At 37.5% G+C, this 17,884-nt stretch overlaps 1 protein-coding gene across 24 annotated transcripts in view; it reads left to right on the top strand.

Annotated features, from left to right (window-relative positions):
• Window positions 1–17,884, top strand: part of ARHGAP28 (Rho GTPase activating protein 28) — a 330,654-nt gene that overhangs the window by 143,917 nt on the left and 168,853 nt on the right. For 22 of the 24 annotated variants that reach the window (XM_023241766.2, XR_006587776.1, XR_006587777.1 and 19 more), the window contains 3 exons: window positions 6,010–6,227; window positions 11,695–11,787; window positions 17,320–17,412. In XM_023241766.2, coding sequence (XP_023097534.2) covers window positions 6,010–6,227; window positions 11,695–11,787; window positions 17,320–17,412 — 404 coding nt within the window. The remainder of the gene's footprint in view (window positions 1–6,009; window positions 6,228–11,694; window positions 11,788–17,319; window positions 17,413–17,884) is intronic. The other 2 variants (XR_006587784.1, XR_006587783.1) reach the window with 1 other exon arrangement.

Genomic DNA, 17,884 nt, shown 5'->3' with positions numbered 1-17,884 from the left:
TGGGTAATGGGTATTGAGGAGGGCACCTGTTGGGATGAGCACTGGGTGTTGTATGGAAACCAATTTGACAATAAATTTCATATTAAAAAAATAAAAATAAAAAATAAATATTTTGTGGAAAAAAAATATTCTATATCAAGCTGTCAAATTATTTCTTTTTTATGTTTTATTATTTATTTTTTGAGAGAGAGAGAGACAGAGCATGAGCAGGGGAGGGGCAGAGAGAGACAGAGACATAGAATCTGAAGCAGGCTCCAGGCTCTGAGTTGTCAGCACAGAGCCCAATGTGGGGCTCAGACTCACGAACCATGAGATCATGACCTGAGCTGAAGTCAGAAGCTTAAGCAACTGAGCCACCCAGGTGCCCCATATTATTTTTTTATATCAGAATGGGCTTCTGGTTTATTTATTTAGTGTGTTATTTGTTAGTGGGTTATCTTTTACTATAATCTGTTTTGATATTGAAAGTGTTCCATATTTGATCTGGAAATCAGCTACGTTAATTCTACTTTTCCTTCTGTATTTGTGATTCTCTTCTTAGACAGTGGCTTCCACTATCTTACATATATATATATATATATATATATATATATATATATATATATATATATTTAGTTGATTAATCCCTCTATATGTTATCAATTTCCCCTTTCCTTTTCATAGTTGCCCTGCTCATCCCACTTGGGCTCTAACATCCCTGCTCCTCTGCATAAATGACTGCCTTGCTATGCTCTAACTAATATCTTTAGGCTTTAAGACTTAATTTTGAGGGAAGAAGTAGCCATATGTCTTTTAAAGAAATCAAATCTGAATGTTTAACATTTCCACTACTTTTCTTATTTATTTATTTTTTTATGTTTATTTGTTTTTGAGAGAGAGAGAGAGAGAGAGAGCAGGGGAGGGGCAGAGAGAGAGGGAGACACAGAACCTGAAGCAGGCTCAGGCTCTGAGCTGTCAGCACAGAGCCCAACGCAGGGCTCAGATTCCCGAACCATAAGCTGAAGTCAGGTGCTTAACTGACTGAGCCACTCAGGTGCCCCTCCACTACTTCTTTTTTGTATATCCAGTATCTGTCTGACATCTTTTCCCTTTACCCTAAAGAGCTTCCTTTAGCATATATTACAGAGCAAGTTTGCTGGTGATACATTTCTTAGTTTTCATTCATGTGATAGTGACTATTTTACCTTTGTTCTTGAAGGATATTTTTGTTAGACATATAATTATTGGTTGACAGGTTTTTATTTTCATTCAGGATTTTTTAAACATCATCTTACTATGTTCTAATCTTCACTGCTTCTAATAAGGACTCAGTGCCTTCATATTGTTGCTTCCCTATATGTACTATGTTCTCTTTGACTGCTTTCAAATTTTCTCTCTTTGGTTTTCAGCAGGTTCTCTTTAGGATGCCTAAGTGCAGTTTTCTATTGTATTTGACCTACTTTGTATTAGTTAAGCTAACTGGTTTTTCAACAAATTTTGGAAACTTTTGGATATTATTTCTTCAAATATGTTTTTTTCTTCACTACTCTCTCTCTTTTCTGAAACTCAAAGTATACATATATTACAATACTTAACCATTCCCAATAGGTCCCTTGGGCTCTGTTTTAAATATTTTAAAATATTTTTCTCTCTTTTAGATTGAATAATTTCTACTGATTTCATCTTCAAGTTTACCAGCCCTTTCTTTTAAAGTCTCTAATACACCATTAAGCCTTTACAGCAATTTTTTTTAATTTAATATGTTTTAATTTTATAATTTGAATTTTAGATTTTTTTAGTTTCACTTTTTCTATTTTTCATTTCTTTGCTGCAATTAATTATTCCCTCATGATAATTTTTTCCTTAAAGTCCTTGTCCAACTTCAGAGTCCTCTCAGTCACTTTTTATTGATGACCTTTTCTCTTGACAAATTAGTCTATTTTTTTTGTTTTCCTTTTTATTATATCCTACCTATTGTAACATCATTGAGAATGTAATATTATAACATTGTTGATATATTTCAGAGACTCTGTATCCCATTATCTTCCTCTAAAGGGAGTTAATTTCATAGCAATTTTCATAGATTGGACTCATCCTCACAACACCATCTTTTCTGCTCTATGCACTCTCTGTAACCTTGCTCATTTATTTTAGCCCTTTTGGCTGCTGTTTTTCAATAGGATGCTGGAGTCTCACATATGCCTTTTTGGTTTAATGTTTAGTTAAGGATTTGATCAGAGTTTGTGCAGATTTTGGAGCTCTCTCCTGTGTGGCTCCCTCCTAACAGGAATGTGCCCCTCACTTTCCAGCCGTCCTGGTAATAATCCCTTATTGCATCCCCTGACTCTTCAAATAAATAAGGCTGTGGTTTTCAGTTGTGTTCTACCCCTGGTGTAATGTAGGGATTGGGAAAGGACTCAGTTGAAAAGTTGTATAGGTACAAATCTCACACAGTACATTTTCTTGTATCAAAATTTAATTATTTTTCAGTTTCTGCCTACACTTGGTTCTTCTCCATTACCCTCAAATAGTTATTTTATGTACTTAGTTCAGAGTTCATAACTGTTATACGCAGAACTGTTATTTCTCTACGAGCTACTCTATTTTACTAGAAGATTTTATTCCCTTTTTGGTATCTTTCTCTAACAAAGTTACTAACTAGGTGGATTTTTAGTACAGAATGGCATGTGTGACAGCTACATTTAGTTTTGAAAGTTGATGTTTTGCATTCTTCATTTTCTCACTTAGAATAATTAAATATTTCAACTGGGATTTAATTAATTCAACAAATATATGTACCTGCTTCTCACAGGCATTGCAAAATGTTGGTGTTAGAGTTATAAACAAAGGCAGAAATGCCCTGCTCTAATGGAGCTTATAACCTAGGAGGAAAAAAATAACTAATGAAATGATATACCTAGATGTCTGTTGGGAGAAAAGTTATCTGAAGAAAGACACACAGCAGGATTAGGATGGGTAACAGTGGGCCCGACTGATTGAAGGATTCAGGAAAAAAGACTTCATTGAGAAAGAAATATATAAATTGAGATCTAAAAGATTGAATGGACAATTATTAGGAGTCCAAATAGAAGGATTGGCATGTCCAAAGGCCTTGTAACAAAATATATAATGGGGCTTTTTGGGGCTTTTGAGGAACTAAACATAGACAAGTACTGTCAGTGAGGGGAGAATGAAGAGAGAGCATGGTACATGCTGTGGCCGGAAAGGTCAACAGCTTCCGTGTGAAGGACTTTATCTTATTTATTTTGCTTATTTTTTAATTTTTTTAAAGGTAGGCTTCACTCCCTGTGTGGAGCCCAGCGCAGGGCTTGAACTCACAACCCTGAGATCAAGACAGGAGCTGAGATTAAGTGTCAGATGCTTAACTGACTGAGCCACCCAGGCGGCCCAAGCGTTTTATTCTTAATCCCAAGAGCAAGGAAGAACTGTGACCTTTCAGGAAAGGGCTTCTATTTGCATTTGGAAAGGTCTGATTTAGTTACAATATGGATCATGGATTGGAGGGGTGAATCAAGAATGGGAAGAAAAACTGGGAGGCAACTGCAGTAGTTCAGGTGAGAGGTGATGGTAGTTTGGGCCAAGGTCAGAGCAGAAGACAAATAAAAGTGGAAATTTTTGAGAAATAATAAGGAATTAATATCAAAAGGACTTGATGATAGGGATGCCTGGGTAGCTCATTTGGTTGAGCATCCGACTTTGGCTCGGGTCAAGGTTTGTGAGTTCAAGCCCCATATTGGGCTCTCTGTGCCCAGAGCAGAACCCACTCTGTCCCCCTCCTCTCTCTGCCCTTCCCCTGCTTGCGCTTTCTCTCTCAAAAATAAATAAATATTAAAAAAAAGGACTTGGTGACATATTGGATTTGTGTGTAAAGGAGGGAGATGTCAACAACATGTCCAGGTTAGTTACTTTGCTAAATTAGATGGACGGTGGGTTTCACTTACTGAAATGTGGAATACTGAAAGAGGCCTAGAGTTGGGAACGAAGAATATGTGTTCAGGTTTGAACTTGTTGAGTGTGGTGTGCGACTGATAGAGTCAAGTAACTGTTGAGTAGGTAGTTGAATAGATGTAGCTGAAATTCAAAGGATTATTCTATGTGAAAGTTATACGTTTGGTAACTGGAGGAATGAGCACAGGATTGTGATTCCATAATTCATCAATGTTACAGGAGTAATATTGATTTCGAAGACATTTCTTTCCTGTGGAAAATATATGTTCTGCAGATTCTGTAGTCTGAGTCCAAGGATTTAGATCATCTTCACCCCAGTGTCTGTTAATTCTAACTCCTTCCATCTACTCTTTCATTACTGCTTACAGAGTTGGAGGGGAAAAAATCCAAATTCTAAAACTTTCATATTGAACTATATTTGTAAATTTTGTCTTAAAAATGAAAATCTTATCTGTGGCCTAAGTAAAAGACAATTTCCAAGTCATAACTGACTAATTTAAAATGTTTATTATTTTGGATCAGAGCTGCTAAGTTTATGTTTACCTTTGCATTTTCTGTTAAAGGGATAACTTATAAAGCAAATTAATAAACATACAGACACACACACACACACACACACACACACACAAAATAACCAAAAAAAAAAAAAAAATTGCCTCGCAGAGAAGTTCCTGTAAAGTGCATTTAGAAGGCTTTGTTTATGTGATACAATAATGTGAGCAGGGTCCAAGCCTCTTAGACTGATGATTTGACAGGCTATTTGCAAATCAATTTGATCTGCTCTTTAAACAAATCTCATTCAGGTAATGCCTGTTTAGCATAGTTCCCGGAAATGTATCTGTAGTGGATTTTCTGTTCCATGATGTTGTTATTCTTAATTTTTTTTATTTCTGCACATGTAATTTTCAATATCAGTTAACCCTCATTATGATGAATTTTAAACTTTTTAATTGACTTCTGAAAAAAAGGAAAGATTACTTACCTAATGTTCAGACTATGTAGAAAAGAGAATAAGTGTCTATTGAATTCATGCTCTGTTCCAGATTCTTTGCCATCTATCATGAATAAATTGATACAACAATCATCATAGTCACCTAGTACATCTTGTTACCTCCATTTTGCCAACAAAACAGAAGCCTAGAGATATCTAAAAACTTTCCAAAGCTGTTTGCCTAGTAAATGGTGTCATTGGGATTTGAACCAGCATTTGAGTGATTGAAAAACCTTTTCCTACCCCACTAAGCCATTCTTATTCTATTATGGTTTTAGTTTAAGTATTCATATTTTATCATTGTTTGAAATTGGGAGTCCAGATATGGCTTATATTTAACTTTCTGGCAAGGAAAATTACCTTACTAAATATTCCAATTAACCTTACTCTCTCAGAAAAAACTTTAAAATTTGACTTACTTAAAAAATATCATACAGACTTTTCATTAATTCCTATAGGCCTTTCCCACAATTACCCTGGAAAAAAGGATGGTGTTTTTTTTTTTAATTGAGGTATAGTCGACATATAACATTAGTTTCAGGTGTACAACATAATGATTCGATATCTGTATACATTGCAGAGTGATCACCACAATAAGTCTTGTTTATATCCATCACCATAGTTACAGAATTTTTTTTCTTACAATGACAATGTTTAAGATCTACTGTCTTAGCAACTTTCAAATATGCAGTACACTATTATTAACTGTTATTGTCACCATGCTGTACATGACATCCTCATGACTTACTTATTTTATAACTGGAAGTTTGTACCTTTTGCTCCCTTCATTCATTTCACCTACCTCTGTATCTGTGAGCTTGTGTGTGTGTGTGTGTGTGTGTGTGTGTGTGTGTGTGTGTGTGTTTTAAAGATTTCACATAGAAGTGGTATCATATGGTGTTTGTCTTTCTCTGTCTGATTTATTTCACCTAACTTGCCCTCAGGGTCCAAGATTGGTCTTAATATAGTGTTTACTATTTATTCACTGATATGCACAGGCCTATAGATATACATGCCATCTAATTAAATGGAGAATGTTCTGACCTTTCCTTGGTAATGTTATTTGACAGAAGGAGAACTCGAAGCAGAGTGGTTGCAAGATGTGGGTTTATCAACCTTGATCTCGGGTAATGAAGAGGAGGATGGCAAAGCCTTGCTCTCTACGCTGACTCGAACCCAAGCAGCTGCAGTGAAAAAGAGATACAATACTTACACTCAAACCATGAGAAAAAAGAACAAGCAATCTGTTAGGGATGTCAGAGACATCTTTGGAGTCAGCGAATCTCCTGTAAGTAATGAACTTGGCTCAAAAGTTTTGCTTTGATTTAGGGGCGATGGGGAGAACGTGAAAAAAATATTAGAAAAAGTTGGCCATTCTCTTTTAGAGAAAACTAAAACAGACAGAAGAGTGCAAATTTTACAACTTTGAAACTTAAGCGATCATTCCTTCTCCTACAGCAGCCTCCCTCAACACTTTTTTATTCCTTCTTGGTTGAGTTGGAGAATATCTTACTTGGTTATGGAGCAAATCTTTATGGATGGGATACACAGAGCCTTTACTTAAATCTAACACTGAATGGAAATTCTGTGGACAGGCAAAGGAGCCCCAGAGAAGTGGGCCCAAAGTATTCTAAGCAAGTTCGGGTAGTTAATTTTAAATGGAAGTTGGAGTGGGAGAGTGGGTAGGGTAGCCTTTATGTTCAAATTAAAATGGTAAAAAGTGAAAGATGCCAACATTAATTAAGTGGGCAAGAGAGTGATTCAAAAAACCATAAGGGAAGCATCACATGTTTTCTGAGAAATGGCTAGTTGAAATTCCAGCTTACCCTTAGCAATTCCATGGCCACAGATTTTACTTCTGATGGTGTTAGTCATGTTCTCCTCTTGCTAGGACGGTTTTGCTGCTAGCTCTGCCTTACCACTCATTTATTCATTCACTCATTGCATCACTGAAATCAATAACTGCATTATTGATGCAACAAATACTTACCGGATACATTCTCTGTGCAAGATCCTATATTAGGCTCTATGCAAATAGGATTCTCAAATTTTGGGGATAATTAGTCTGTAGAAAAAAGAAACTGGATATTCTTCTGCAGTTACAGAGAGTTGCCTGGGGCAAGTTGGTTAATCACTCTGATTTACATTTCTTATCTGTTTAATTGTAATATCAATAATGACATAAATTAAAACTTCAAGGATATTTGGGTAGGAGGCTTGGTTGAAGGCACCCTCCACTTTGAGTTATTTTAGGTTATCTGTAAGTCCAGTTTTCTCTTAGATATATTCATCACACTGGGTAGTTGCCAGGGTAGCTCACATTTCCAGGTTAACCTTTGCGTTTGTGTTAATAATGCCCTAGAATAGCAGTGTCCTTGAGAACTTTCTAGTGATGGAAAGAAATGATCTAATTCTGTGCTGTCCAATATGGGTAGCTAGAGTGTGTCCAATGTGTAGCTAGTGTAAGGAACTGAAATTTTAATTTTGTTTAATCTTAATTAATTTAAATCTAAATCATTACATATGGCTTGCAGCTAATGTACTGAGCAGTACAGTTCTAGAATCTTCTGTTGTACATAATTATATACCTGAGGCAGTGCATTTTGAGTTCTGTGCTGATCGAACTTTCAATCTAGCTGAAACCCGTACCTTTTTGGAAGTGAGATTTTCTGTATTTGTAGTTGAGTCAAGGTAACACCCACAACTTGAAGCAAGGGCTTCAGCCATGTGAGTCCTGGCCAAGGTGCCTATGAAAGAAAAGGTTTACCCTGCTGGTTTAAATTCCCTGAGTCATTTCACATGTATGTCCCAGATCGTCTTCAGAGAATCCTAACAACTTGACCTACATGCTTCCTTTCTTATTTCTATTTCCAACTACTTCAGGCTAAGATTTTTGCTCTTCCCTAGCAAATTGCAAAACAGTTAACTATCTATAGCTTCTCCGAATCCTGCAGGTACTGAAGAAAATGCATTCAGTGTGTCTTTAGGTTTCCAAAAACTTTGGACTCCTAGATGCATAGAAACAGTGGTCTTCCCACAGACCCTAAAGGGAAGTATAAAGTGGGCACTTACTCATTGGGGCTTTAAGTACAAAAAGAAACGAAAGATCTGTTACTTCTCCATAACATGCAGGTGCAGGAAACCGGTGTTTAACTCCAGCAAAGGCAGAGAAAGGACCATATTTGTGGTAAATAAAGGGAATGCTCCCCCGGGGCTCTTACCCCTGCCCACCTTCCTCTTCTCCCTTCCAGTCTTGCTGCTGAAGCCCCAGTTCTGAAATGAATAGAGAATGGGTGTGCAACAGGGCGAGTGGTTGAAAAGAAATCCATATATTCTAGGGAGTAGAGGTCTTTGTGCTGTCCATAGAAGCGCAGCACCTGGAAGTCAGTGAAAGCCTGGCATTACAAAATTCAGATTGTTCTTCATAAAAAATACATAAATCTAGCGTTTTAAAAAAATATGGTAAGTTTACAGGTCTATCAGGCCTAATAAACATCTTCACAGACTTTCTTCCTAAAAAAAAAAAAATCAGCATCTGCTTCTGCAAGTAGACTTGGAAGTTTCTTAGAAAAGTACCTAAACTTATAAAATTTCCTATCTGAATTTGACAGCATAAATACCAATTCATCCCTCCCTCCTTCTCTTGCCCAAAGTATCTGTCAGCCCTGGTCTTTCTCTCTCAATGTCTCCCCCTCCTTCACTTCCCCTGTCTCTCTCTCTGTCTCCCCCCCACCACCACATATCCTCTCCTATGCTGTTTCTTTCTTTGTCATCATTTACGTACATTAATAGAAAATCACCTAAAGTTTCCATTTCATTTTCTTAATGAAGATTTAACATAATAAGTTTCATAAGGTAATTTTGCATTAATCTTAGGCATGTGAATCTGACCCCATGTACTTACCTAGTGAAGATATAAATTCAGTAATTTAAAAGATAGATATGTAGATTACACTCCTCTTTTCTTAATGTATTTTGCACACTGAATCCCATGCTCAGAATAATTTGCCTCCAGAATTTTGGAGCTACTCGTTCATTATCTTCTCTCGTGTACTGTTGGTCTATGGAAAGCACAGTATCTCCACCAATGAGGAATGAGTTCCTTTATATACAAATGTGGAAGTTTTTTGAACTTGTTGGAACCTTGCAATTTCACCAGTTTTACCTTTTGAAAACATTCATCCTAGTCACCGCTAAAAGAGCTCTTTCAATATGAGAGCTCATTCATTCTTCAGGTTCTGCATATTGCCTTCTAACATTTAAAACCAGTATTTATTCCCTTCCTTCTGTCACTTATCTCCTTCTGGAACTCCCGTTAGATGATTGTTGCATTGTTTGGATTGAACCTCAGTATCTCTTAAATGTTCTCTTGTTATTCCGGGCTTGGTTGGTGTGTATCTGTGGCTGTCCTTTCCACTTCATTTTTTTATATCCGTAACTTACTGTAATACCATAATACCATCGTATATTCATGGTGGTATCAATACTTCTGCCTTTCATTAATTAAAAAAAAATTAACAGCCGTATTGTTAATTTGCTGAGGCATCTCCTTTCCCCTGACTTCCTCTTTATTTTAGTGATCTGTTCTTGTTTCTTGGCTGCAATAGCCCTAAACCTTAAATTCCAAGGTGGTCTTCTTTTCCTTGAATTACTGTTTTCTTCAGGGTCATCTGCTTACTTTTGGCATCATTACATTACTATTGTTCAGTTGATTTTGGATATTTGGGTGTTAATTCCTATTAATGCAGGGCTAGGTTGATTGATTGATTGATTGATAGATGAGTATAAGTAATGACTGTATATTTCCTATGCAGTTACATAGACTTATTTTCTCCCTAAAACTCTCCTAGTGGATAGCAGTCTGGACCTGTGTGAGTGGTGAAATGTGTCAGTCAGCTGTCACACTTCACTTTAAAGACACACAAATATAGTATCAATGCAAAAGCAATGATAATCTTAAAGAATTACAAGCTTAACTTGCCTTTTTAAACTCCTGTGTTCTTTCAGAAGGCCCCAATGAAGGGCAATTTAACTTTCTGTCCAGGACCACTATACCAGGACACACCCCCCACCCCGCCCCACCAAAGCAAGTGGTCATGTTGTCAACAAGAGGACACTTGTTGGGTTTTATCCTGGAATTGCATTTAGCTGCTGCCCGCTGGTCAGTGTTAGAGGGAGGGAAGCTCTCCTGGCTGCTTTGTTCAGAAAAACATTCTTCGGTCACTTTGGCCATTGGCCTCTGAATTGGGGATGCCTTACTGCTCTCTTTATTCTCAATGTTGATTATGTGTTTTTTTTCTAGATGAGCGTTTATCTTCTATATGTTTTTCTCTTGTAACATTTTTCAGGCCGAGGTTTCCCTCTACCCTTATCAAGCCATTCTTGCTTGCTTTTTATCTTCCAGGAACATCCAACAATTTCTGTTCTGCTAATGGAAATGTTTAGTGGTTTCTAGATCTCCTCTTTGAAAAAGGTATCTCTTTTGACACTTTGAGTGATTTGTGGGGGGAGGAGAAAGCAGTATGTTCATTTTGCTATCTTGACCCAGTTCTGTGCTGATTCTTCAGTAATATTTGTTCCTTCCAAAAAATGTGTTTTTCCTTATTATAAAAATAGTACATAATCTTTACTGGAAACTTAGGAAATATGAACAAGCAAGGTGAAAAATGACTATTTCTATGGGCCCAAATAAAATTTTATGATTTAATTAAATATCCAATAAATAAAGTTTTCAGTGGAATTCTAACTGTAAAGGAATAAAATATTTAACCCCTGTGTTAGTAGAGCTGTTATGCACTAAATCACAAATACTAAATCAGCCTCTGGATGTATGTGACAGGATCTGCAGTACTGTTCATCATGAGCAGAATTCTGGGACCCAAATACATTTGTTTCTAATATTTAGAAGATGTGAATCAAACGTTCCTTTCAGTAACACATTTAATTGAGTAAAATAGTCAGCCTAATTTATTTCCAATTTCATAATTGATAAACAACTAGTCAGAGGTGGGACTGACATAATTGTGTAAATATAGTCATGCACCCTGTTTTTAAAAACTTGATTATATCACCTGTATATACATTTTACTACATGTAACAGAAAACCCAAGAAATCATGAGTTGTACAAATACAGGTGTATTTTTCTCTCTTTAAGAAGGTAAGGTAGGTGTTCCTTTGCAGTAGCATGGATCCATCTTCCTCCTGTCTTTCTATTTTGTCATTCATATGCAACCTTCATCCTTTTGCTTACAAGTTGGCCGGGCTACTTCTAGCGCTATATCCATGGTCCTGGAACTTGTACCATCTTACTCTGTCTCCCCGACCTTAGTGTCCTGGAAATCTTACTCTGTAGAATTCCAATTACCTTTCATTGCCCAGAAATGTTTTATGATCATCCTTAGCTTCAAAAGAGCCCAAGAAATTGACCTTTTTTAGTTGGACACAAAAGTCCCTGAAAAAGAAAAAAAAAAATCAGGATCCTGTTAAGGAAGGCAGGTGACTGGATTTGGAGTAAACAGCTGACAATATACTCCACAGAGACCAGAGTGTCTGTCATTGTGCCCCGAATATAGTGGGCTCTCAGTGTTGGCTGATGGATGGCTACATGCGGTGATCAGTGCACAGCAGGCAAATCTATGGATGTCCCCACACGTCTGTGTGAATGGACACATGTCATGCAGAGCTCATGACTGAATGCACAATGACACTGGGAGAAGATACCTGAATAAAAATGCACTTTCATTTTTCTCAATAGCCAGATGATTTTTGTTGTATCCCAACTCCTCTTTTGGAAATGATCCTGGATGAAGAAGTGATATCAGCATTTCCCTGCAGAAATGGTCAACTGGTAAGATAAAAAGCAAGGGGACTTGAAAGTAAGGAGGTTAGAAAAAGTAATTATTTCAAGGCAGTTGGGAGAACTTGAGCAAAATGCCTACTTGCCTTGTCACAAAGAAGGAAACAAAGACTCTTAAATTCAGGAATGAATAATTAAATAGTTAAATCCACAAATAACTCCCGTGGCCTGTCTGCACCTCGAGTAACAAAACCACAGCTGCAGTTCCAGCCCCAGCCAGAAGTCAAAATGTCAGCGGGGTCATCAGCTAAACTTTGGTTCTTTTTGCTGAACATGTAGTGGAAGACCTTCTGCTACTCTCCATGTATCTGTCAATATTAATTTAGTTCTCTACATATAAAATACTTGACGTTTCAGTTATTTTCTACAGGTAGATATTTTGTTGGGGGACAGCACCGTAGCATCTTCAATGTGTAACAGGAGGTGGGGAAAGTGCACTATCTAGCACAGGAGGTAAATACCTTTCATTGGAGCCCACCTTGTCTATCTTAGTACAAAGTTTCAAAAAGGGCTAACCTGAGCTCATCACTGCCAATGAAGTGATCTCAGTGGAAGGCGTGTGTGTGTGTGTGTGTGTGTGTGTGGGAGATGAATGCCATGCCATCATCTGTACCATTTGGCCTAAGGCCTAGGTCCTCTTACTGAAGTGAGGTGCCCAGAGTAGGAGACGTAGAAAGACCTGGAGTTATTGACATCTGCCTCCACTTGGACTCATGGCAGCAGAAATTTATGGTGAGAGACTTTCCTCTGGTATGACTCATGTTTCCTTCTCTTTAGCTCTACTTTTTTTTTTTTCTTTCCTAGTAGAGGAAGAGGGATTCTTTTGCTGTTTTAAGAATGACCCTTGTACCATTTTTGATCTGATGAATAATGATGCTGATGATGATCTTTAGTTTCTGTACAGTTTATTTTCATTTTATACATACTTTATGTAGGACATTCTGTCTGGATCTCGAAAAATTGTCCTAATACAGGCTAGCCCTTTGTCGCTTGCAAATGCTGCTTAAGGGTTTGGATGTGGCCCAATGTTCTGGCTGCTCCTCTGTTGCCTGAGGATAGGTCAAGTTCTGGAGGAGGAATGTGGTTAGCTGGAGCTGGGAGCAATCCCATTTTGTAGATTTTGTCTCTAATTGTTTTTCCCTCCAATTTCATTATATTTCTCATAGAAGTGTTAACTCCGTTTAGTCAGAAGTCTTTACTTTTTCTGTTGAGCTGGCAGCAAGTGTCCTCAGGTTTTAGATTGTTCCTGAATTACAGGGAGTCTTACATACCTTACTTCCAACCAGGACACTTGATCTAAGTTGTGATTCCTCTGTCTGCCCCTGACTCCTCAGACCACCAGAGGAGGGGCAGGTAGAATAGACACTAGTGTTTTCAAATGATGGATTTCTATGAGGTTTCACCCTAGCTGACTCTATCTTGTCTTTTAATCGCCTCCTCTTTACCCCGTAGGTAAGGGAGGGATTCCCACCCTAGGGTTATAGGGGTGGCTTGACACCTGACAATGGACAGAGAAGGTCAACAGCAATTTATTATCACATGTTCTCACAGCTTGGGTTAGGAGGACACCAGACACCACACAGAGCTACATATAGGGTGCACTTGGGAACAGAGTGAATAACCAAGGGTTGTAGCAAGCAGGCTGTATAGTATCAAGAGAGCACGGCTCCCCTTGGTTCCCATAGGAGGATGTGATTGGCTTGTTTGAATAATTCCACAGGCTGATGGGGAACTGAAAGCCACTACTGAAGGATAAGCAGGAGTTGTGTCTGGCCTCCTGGATAAGGAGCATTGTTCTCCTAGGGCACCTTATATAAGGGAGCAGAGTGGGACGGAGGCTTGTAGTTAGACCATTTATGGCCCTTCTGCTTTTACCAGGTGTCAAGGCAGCACGTAAGAGAGGCTTATTTGAAGTCTTACTTGCCACACTTAACACACCACCCTAACCATGGACTCCCGTGATTGTCTAGGCTTATTTTGTTTCTTTTCCCTTTTTTCACTATTTTTTTTTTATTTCAATTCCTGGAAGGTCTTATCACCTTTTAAAGGTGAATCAAGGGGCAACTGTGGTGCCGAACAATCGAAGAAATCTAGCAGTAAGACGGAAGAGGACATTAAAGTTTTATTCCAGGCCCTGCTCTGAACTACTGAGCAGTTTATAGAATGAGAAAGGGAGTACCATTCTTTCTCCCAGGAGGATGGTGAGGGCTAACATAGCAGAATGACTACAGAGAACAGTAAAAATATTAATTTGCATAATCATACATATTACAAAATGTTACAGCTTCTTAGCAGATTGTACCTTTTATCCTTTGAGTGAATCTGGCAAGAAATCTCTCTGGATACTAAATTTTCATACCTAAAAACTTAAATCCTACATTGAGGAGGGCACCTGTTGGAATGGGCACTGGGTGTTACATGGAAACCAATTTGACAATAAGTTATATTCACTATAAAATAAATAAATAAATAAATAAATAAATAAATAAATAAATAAATAAACAAACAAACATTAAAAAAAGAATTAAAAAAAATAAAAACTTAAATCCTAAATTGCTGAGTATCAAAGTGCTAGGCCCTAAATTAATTTTTCAGAAATTTGTAAATATTAATGTTTGCTTTTTCATATAGTGCTAATGTTGAGGAGTTTGATTTCTCTCTACATCTTATTTTGTATCCTTTCATTTTTGCATTTCTGGAAGCCTTTTGCATTTATCTTTTTTTTGATGTTTTGTTTTTATTTTTGAGAGAGAGCATGTACATGTATGCTTGCAAGCGGGGGAGGGGCAGAGAAGAAGGGGGACAGAGGATCTGTGTGGACAGCAGAGAACACTTTGCGGGGCTCAGACTTATGAATCCTGAGATCATGGCCTGTCAACTGATTGAGCCACCCAGCTGCCCCTTAAATTTATCTTTAGTGTTAGAAACCTGAACTGCCATAAGGATATGAAATCTTTTTCTTTTTTCATCATGATCAGCGCTCAGCTTTTTGTTTCTGAAAAACATTACTTTTCTTTCAGTTATGACCATTCTCTTCCCAGAATTTCTTTAATTATTTCATCATTTCCATTTTCTCTATTCTTCCTTTTATTGCCTCTATATTAAACTTCTATATTTCTTAAATTGTTATATTTCCTTGTCTTTTTTTTCTGTTTGTTCTGTATGCTAGTAGATTTTGTCTATGTCATTTTGTAAATCCCTGATTCTCCTTTTAGCCATGAGTGGTTATAATTTAGCCTCTATTGATTTTTTAATTCAGTAGTCATACTGCTAATTGACAAGAACTCCTTTTTCACTCACTTCCCTTTATTTTTATAGTTACTCCTGACTTATGGTTGCAATATTTTCTCAAATATTTCTGAAATTAATTCTTTTTAAGCCTTTTCCCTTTTCTCAATTCTTTTTCACAGAATGTTTATCACGGTACCTTTTTAAAATGTTTTTTTTTTTTTCTCCACGAGTGACTTTTTCCTAACATTGATTTTCTCCAGTGCCTGATGGTTCTTAGTGATTGACTTATATTTATTAATGGACTAGATTGACTAATTAATTACTTAGGATATGTCATTGCTGTATGATTTCTCTGCCATGATATAGATATTTTCCCAAAGGACTCTTTATTGAATGAGAAGGCTGATTTCGGGTACTGTGTAAGTGAGTAAGGTATGTGAACGTTGTGTGAATGGGAGTTAGTTTCACTGTATATATGGGTGAGTATGCATGCTCATGTGTGCACGCACACACACACACACACACACACACACACACACACACATGCAAGCATACACCAAAGGGAGAAGTGGTAAATGATTTCATTTCTTGCTATCCAAGACAAAACTGATGTTTTCTCATTATTCTCCCTTCCATGTCTTTCATGGTGGCCCAGAGTAACCTGATACTGAGGTCTATTTTAGTTCCGATCCCAGACTACTACCCATGGCAGGTGGTTCACTGGACCCAGAGTGCTTTTAGCTGCTGCCTGCTGTTCAGTGTAAAGGGAGCTTTTGGGAGGTCTGTCTGGCCTCTCCATTGACAAAACATTTTATGATAAATTATTGCAGCTGTTCCACTAGGGCCCCATCCTACCCTTTCTAATTTTCACACTGAGGTTACCTGGTTGTCTGTTTGCTTTTTGTAGATTTATCTTTTCCTTGCCAGCAGTGTTGTTTTATGCTGTTCTTAGGCTAAAATCTGTGCAATTATGAAATACGTTATTTATGTTTTATTCCCCAGGAATTTCTAACAATTTCTCACCTGTTATTAGTACACCTTGTTGGTTTCCAGTGCCATTTGGAGCTGGTCTTACAATCCCGTTCTCTAATTCTGAGTGATTGGGAGTGGTGTGCCCTCAGTCCTCTGTCCTGACCTGGCTTCTTGTATTGCCTCATTAGCATTGTTTTCACTTCAAAACAGATGTATGTTTTTCTTATGAATACAATGCGTACTCTTTGGGGGAAAATTAGAAAATATGGAAAAGCAAGGTGAAAAATAACAGTTTCTGAAGTTTCATGTAGAAGTTTATGATTTCACTATTATCCAGTGTGTTTAATTTGGCACAATGTTGCTTCAATCATAGAATAGAATAATTGCATCTTATTTGGGGGAATGCCATTATATCACAAGTGCTGCTAAAAATCTTAGAGCATATGCACAAAGCCTATAATGCCATCGATCACAATTGGAATAGTCTCCAAATATACTTGCTGCATAATGAAAATCAGAGCTTTTACAATATTCAGTGAATGGGAATGAAATGTTTGGTTCAGTCACGTGTATTTGTGAGACCATCAATCTACTGTATTTCCAGTTTCTTAATTGAAAAAAAAACTGACTACTTTTGCTGATTTGTAAGTCATTACCAAAAGTCATAAAGTCTGATTTTAAAGTAGCATAGTTTTATCAGTAAGCTGCATGACTTAGACAATTAGAGATGATTGTCCTTATAAAATAAGAAGTCTGAGGCTGGTGTGGCTGGTGTCCCTAGCCTGAATCTACCGACTTTTTCATCTTTCCATTCTGCTCCACACAGCATGTGGGCTTATATTTAATGCTTATAGGCTTATATTTAATGCCTGGGCATCACAGGCATCATGTCCCTGTTCTGGAAGAAGCATCAGCCAGCAGATTCTATCCACTTAAGCAAGAAAATACTAGCCTTCCTGGATGCTCTACCAAGTAGGATTTTACTTGTATCTCATTGGTCTTTTTAGTTTAGATGTAGCATCTTGGAACAGATCATGATATTCGTAAGTTAAGAAGGAAATAAAAGTGGATTTTGGCAGGTAATTAATTAACAGTGTCTGCTCTTGAGACCAACTTCTGCTATAGTACACAGTATTTATGAGGATCAGTATAATTGTGGATGAATTGGCAAATGCCCTTGACATTGCACAGGTCAGTCATTAACTCTGTATATCACCACATGGCTATCCATTTATAGAGTTTGTGTAATGAATAATTGAATGAACAGTCATGTTGGGACAGATATGTCTGAATAAAAATGGCTTTTGTTTCTCTTATTAGCCAGGTGATACCTGTGACAATCATACTGCTCAGTTGGATGGTCCCCAGGAGGAAAAAGAGCTGCCAGGAGTTATGAAAACAAGTGATTCCTTGGTAAGTTATAGCAGGAAAGTTGGGAGTAGGGATGAATGAAGAGGCCATTTTTTTTTTTCCCCAAGACAATCAGGCAAAACTTCAAAACAGTGCACCATAATTAAGATGACTGGACAGCCACAGCTGTCAACATACCTATCTACCTTTAATCAATTTATAGGAAAACATTCAGCAGTAAACAAACCCAAGTTTAATAGTTAAGCTCACAAATAATTGCATGCTCTATAAAAACAGATAAATACCCAGAAAACCAATGACGGTAGGCCGTTTCTGGGGCAGATTTAGTTTCTTTGTTTTTTCTTTTCTTTAAAAAAAATTCTCATAAGTGCTAGTTCCATCGAGTCATAGGTCCATCTGTTGGAGGAGAAGCAGGTGTCCTCAGGTTTTCTACTGTTTTCCCAGTGCAGGGTGAATACCAGGCACCTTTCTTCTGACCATACATGTAACCCCAGGTATCCAGTGCCTTTTTCCC

This window comes from Felis catus, chromosome D3 (genome assembly GCF_018350175.1).
Source record: "Felis catus isolate Fca126 chromosome D3, F.catus_Fca126_mat1.0, whole genome shotgun sequence".
NCBI classification, from domain to species: Eukaryota; Metazoa; Chordata; class Mammalia; order Carnivora; family Felidae; genus Felis; species Felis catus.
This window is presented reverse-complemented; position numbering and strand designations above follow the sequence as displayed.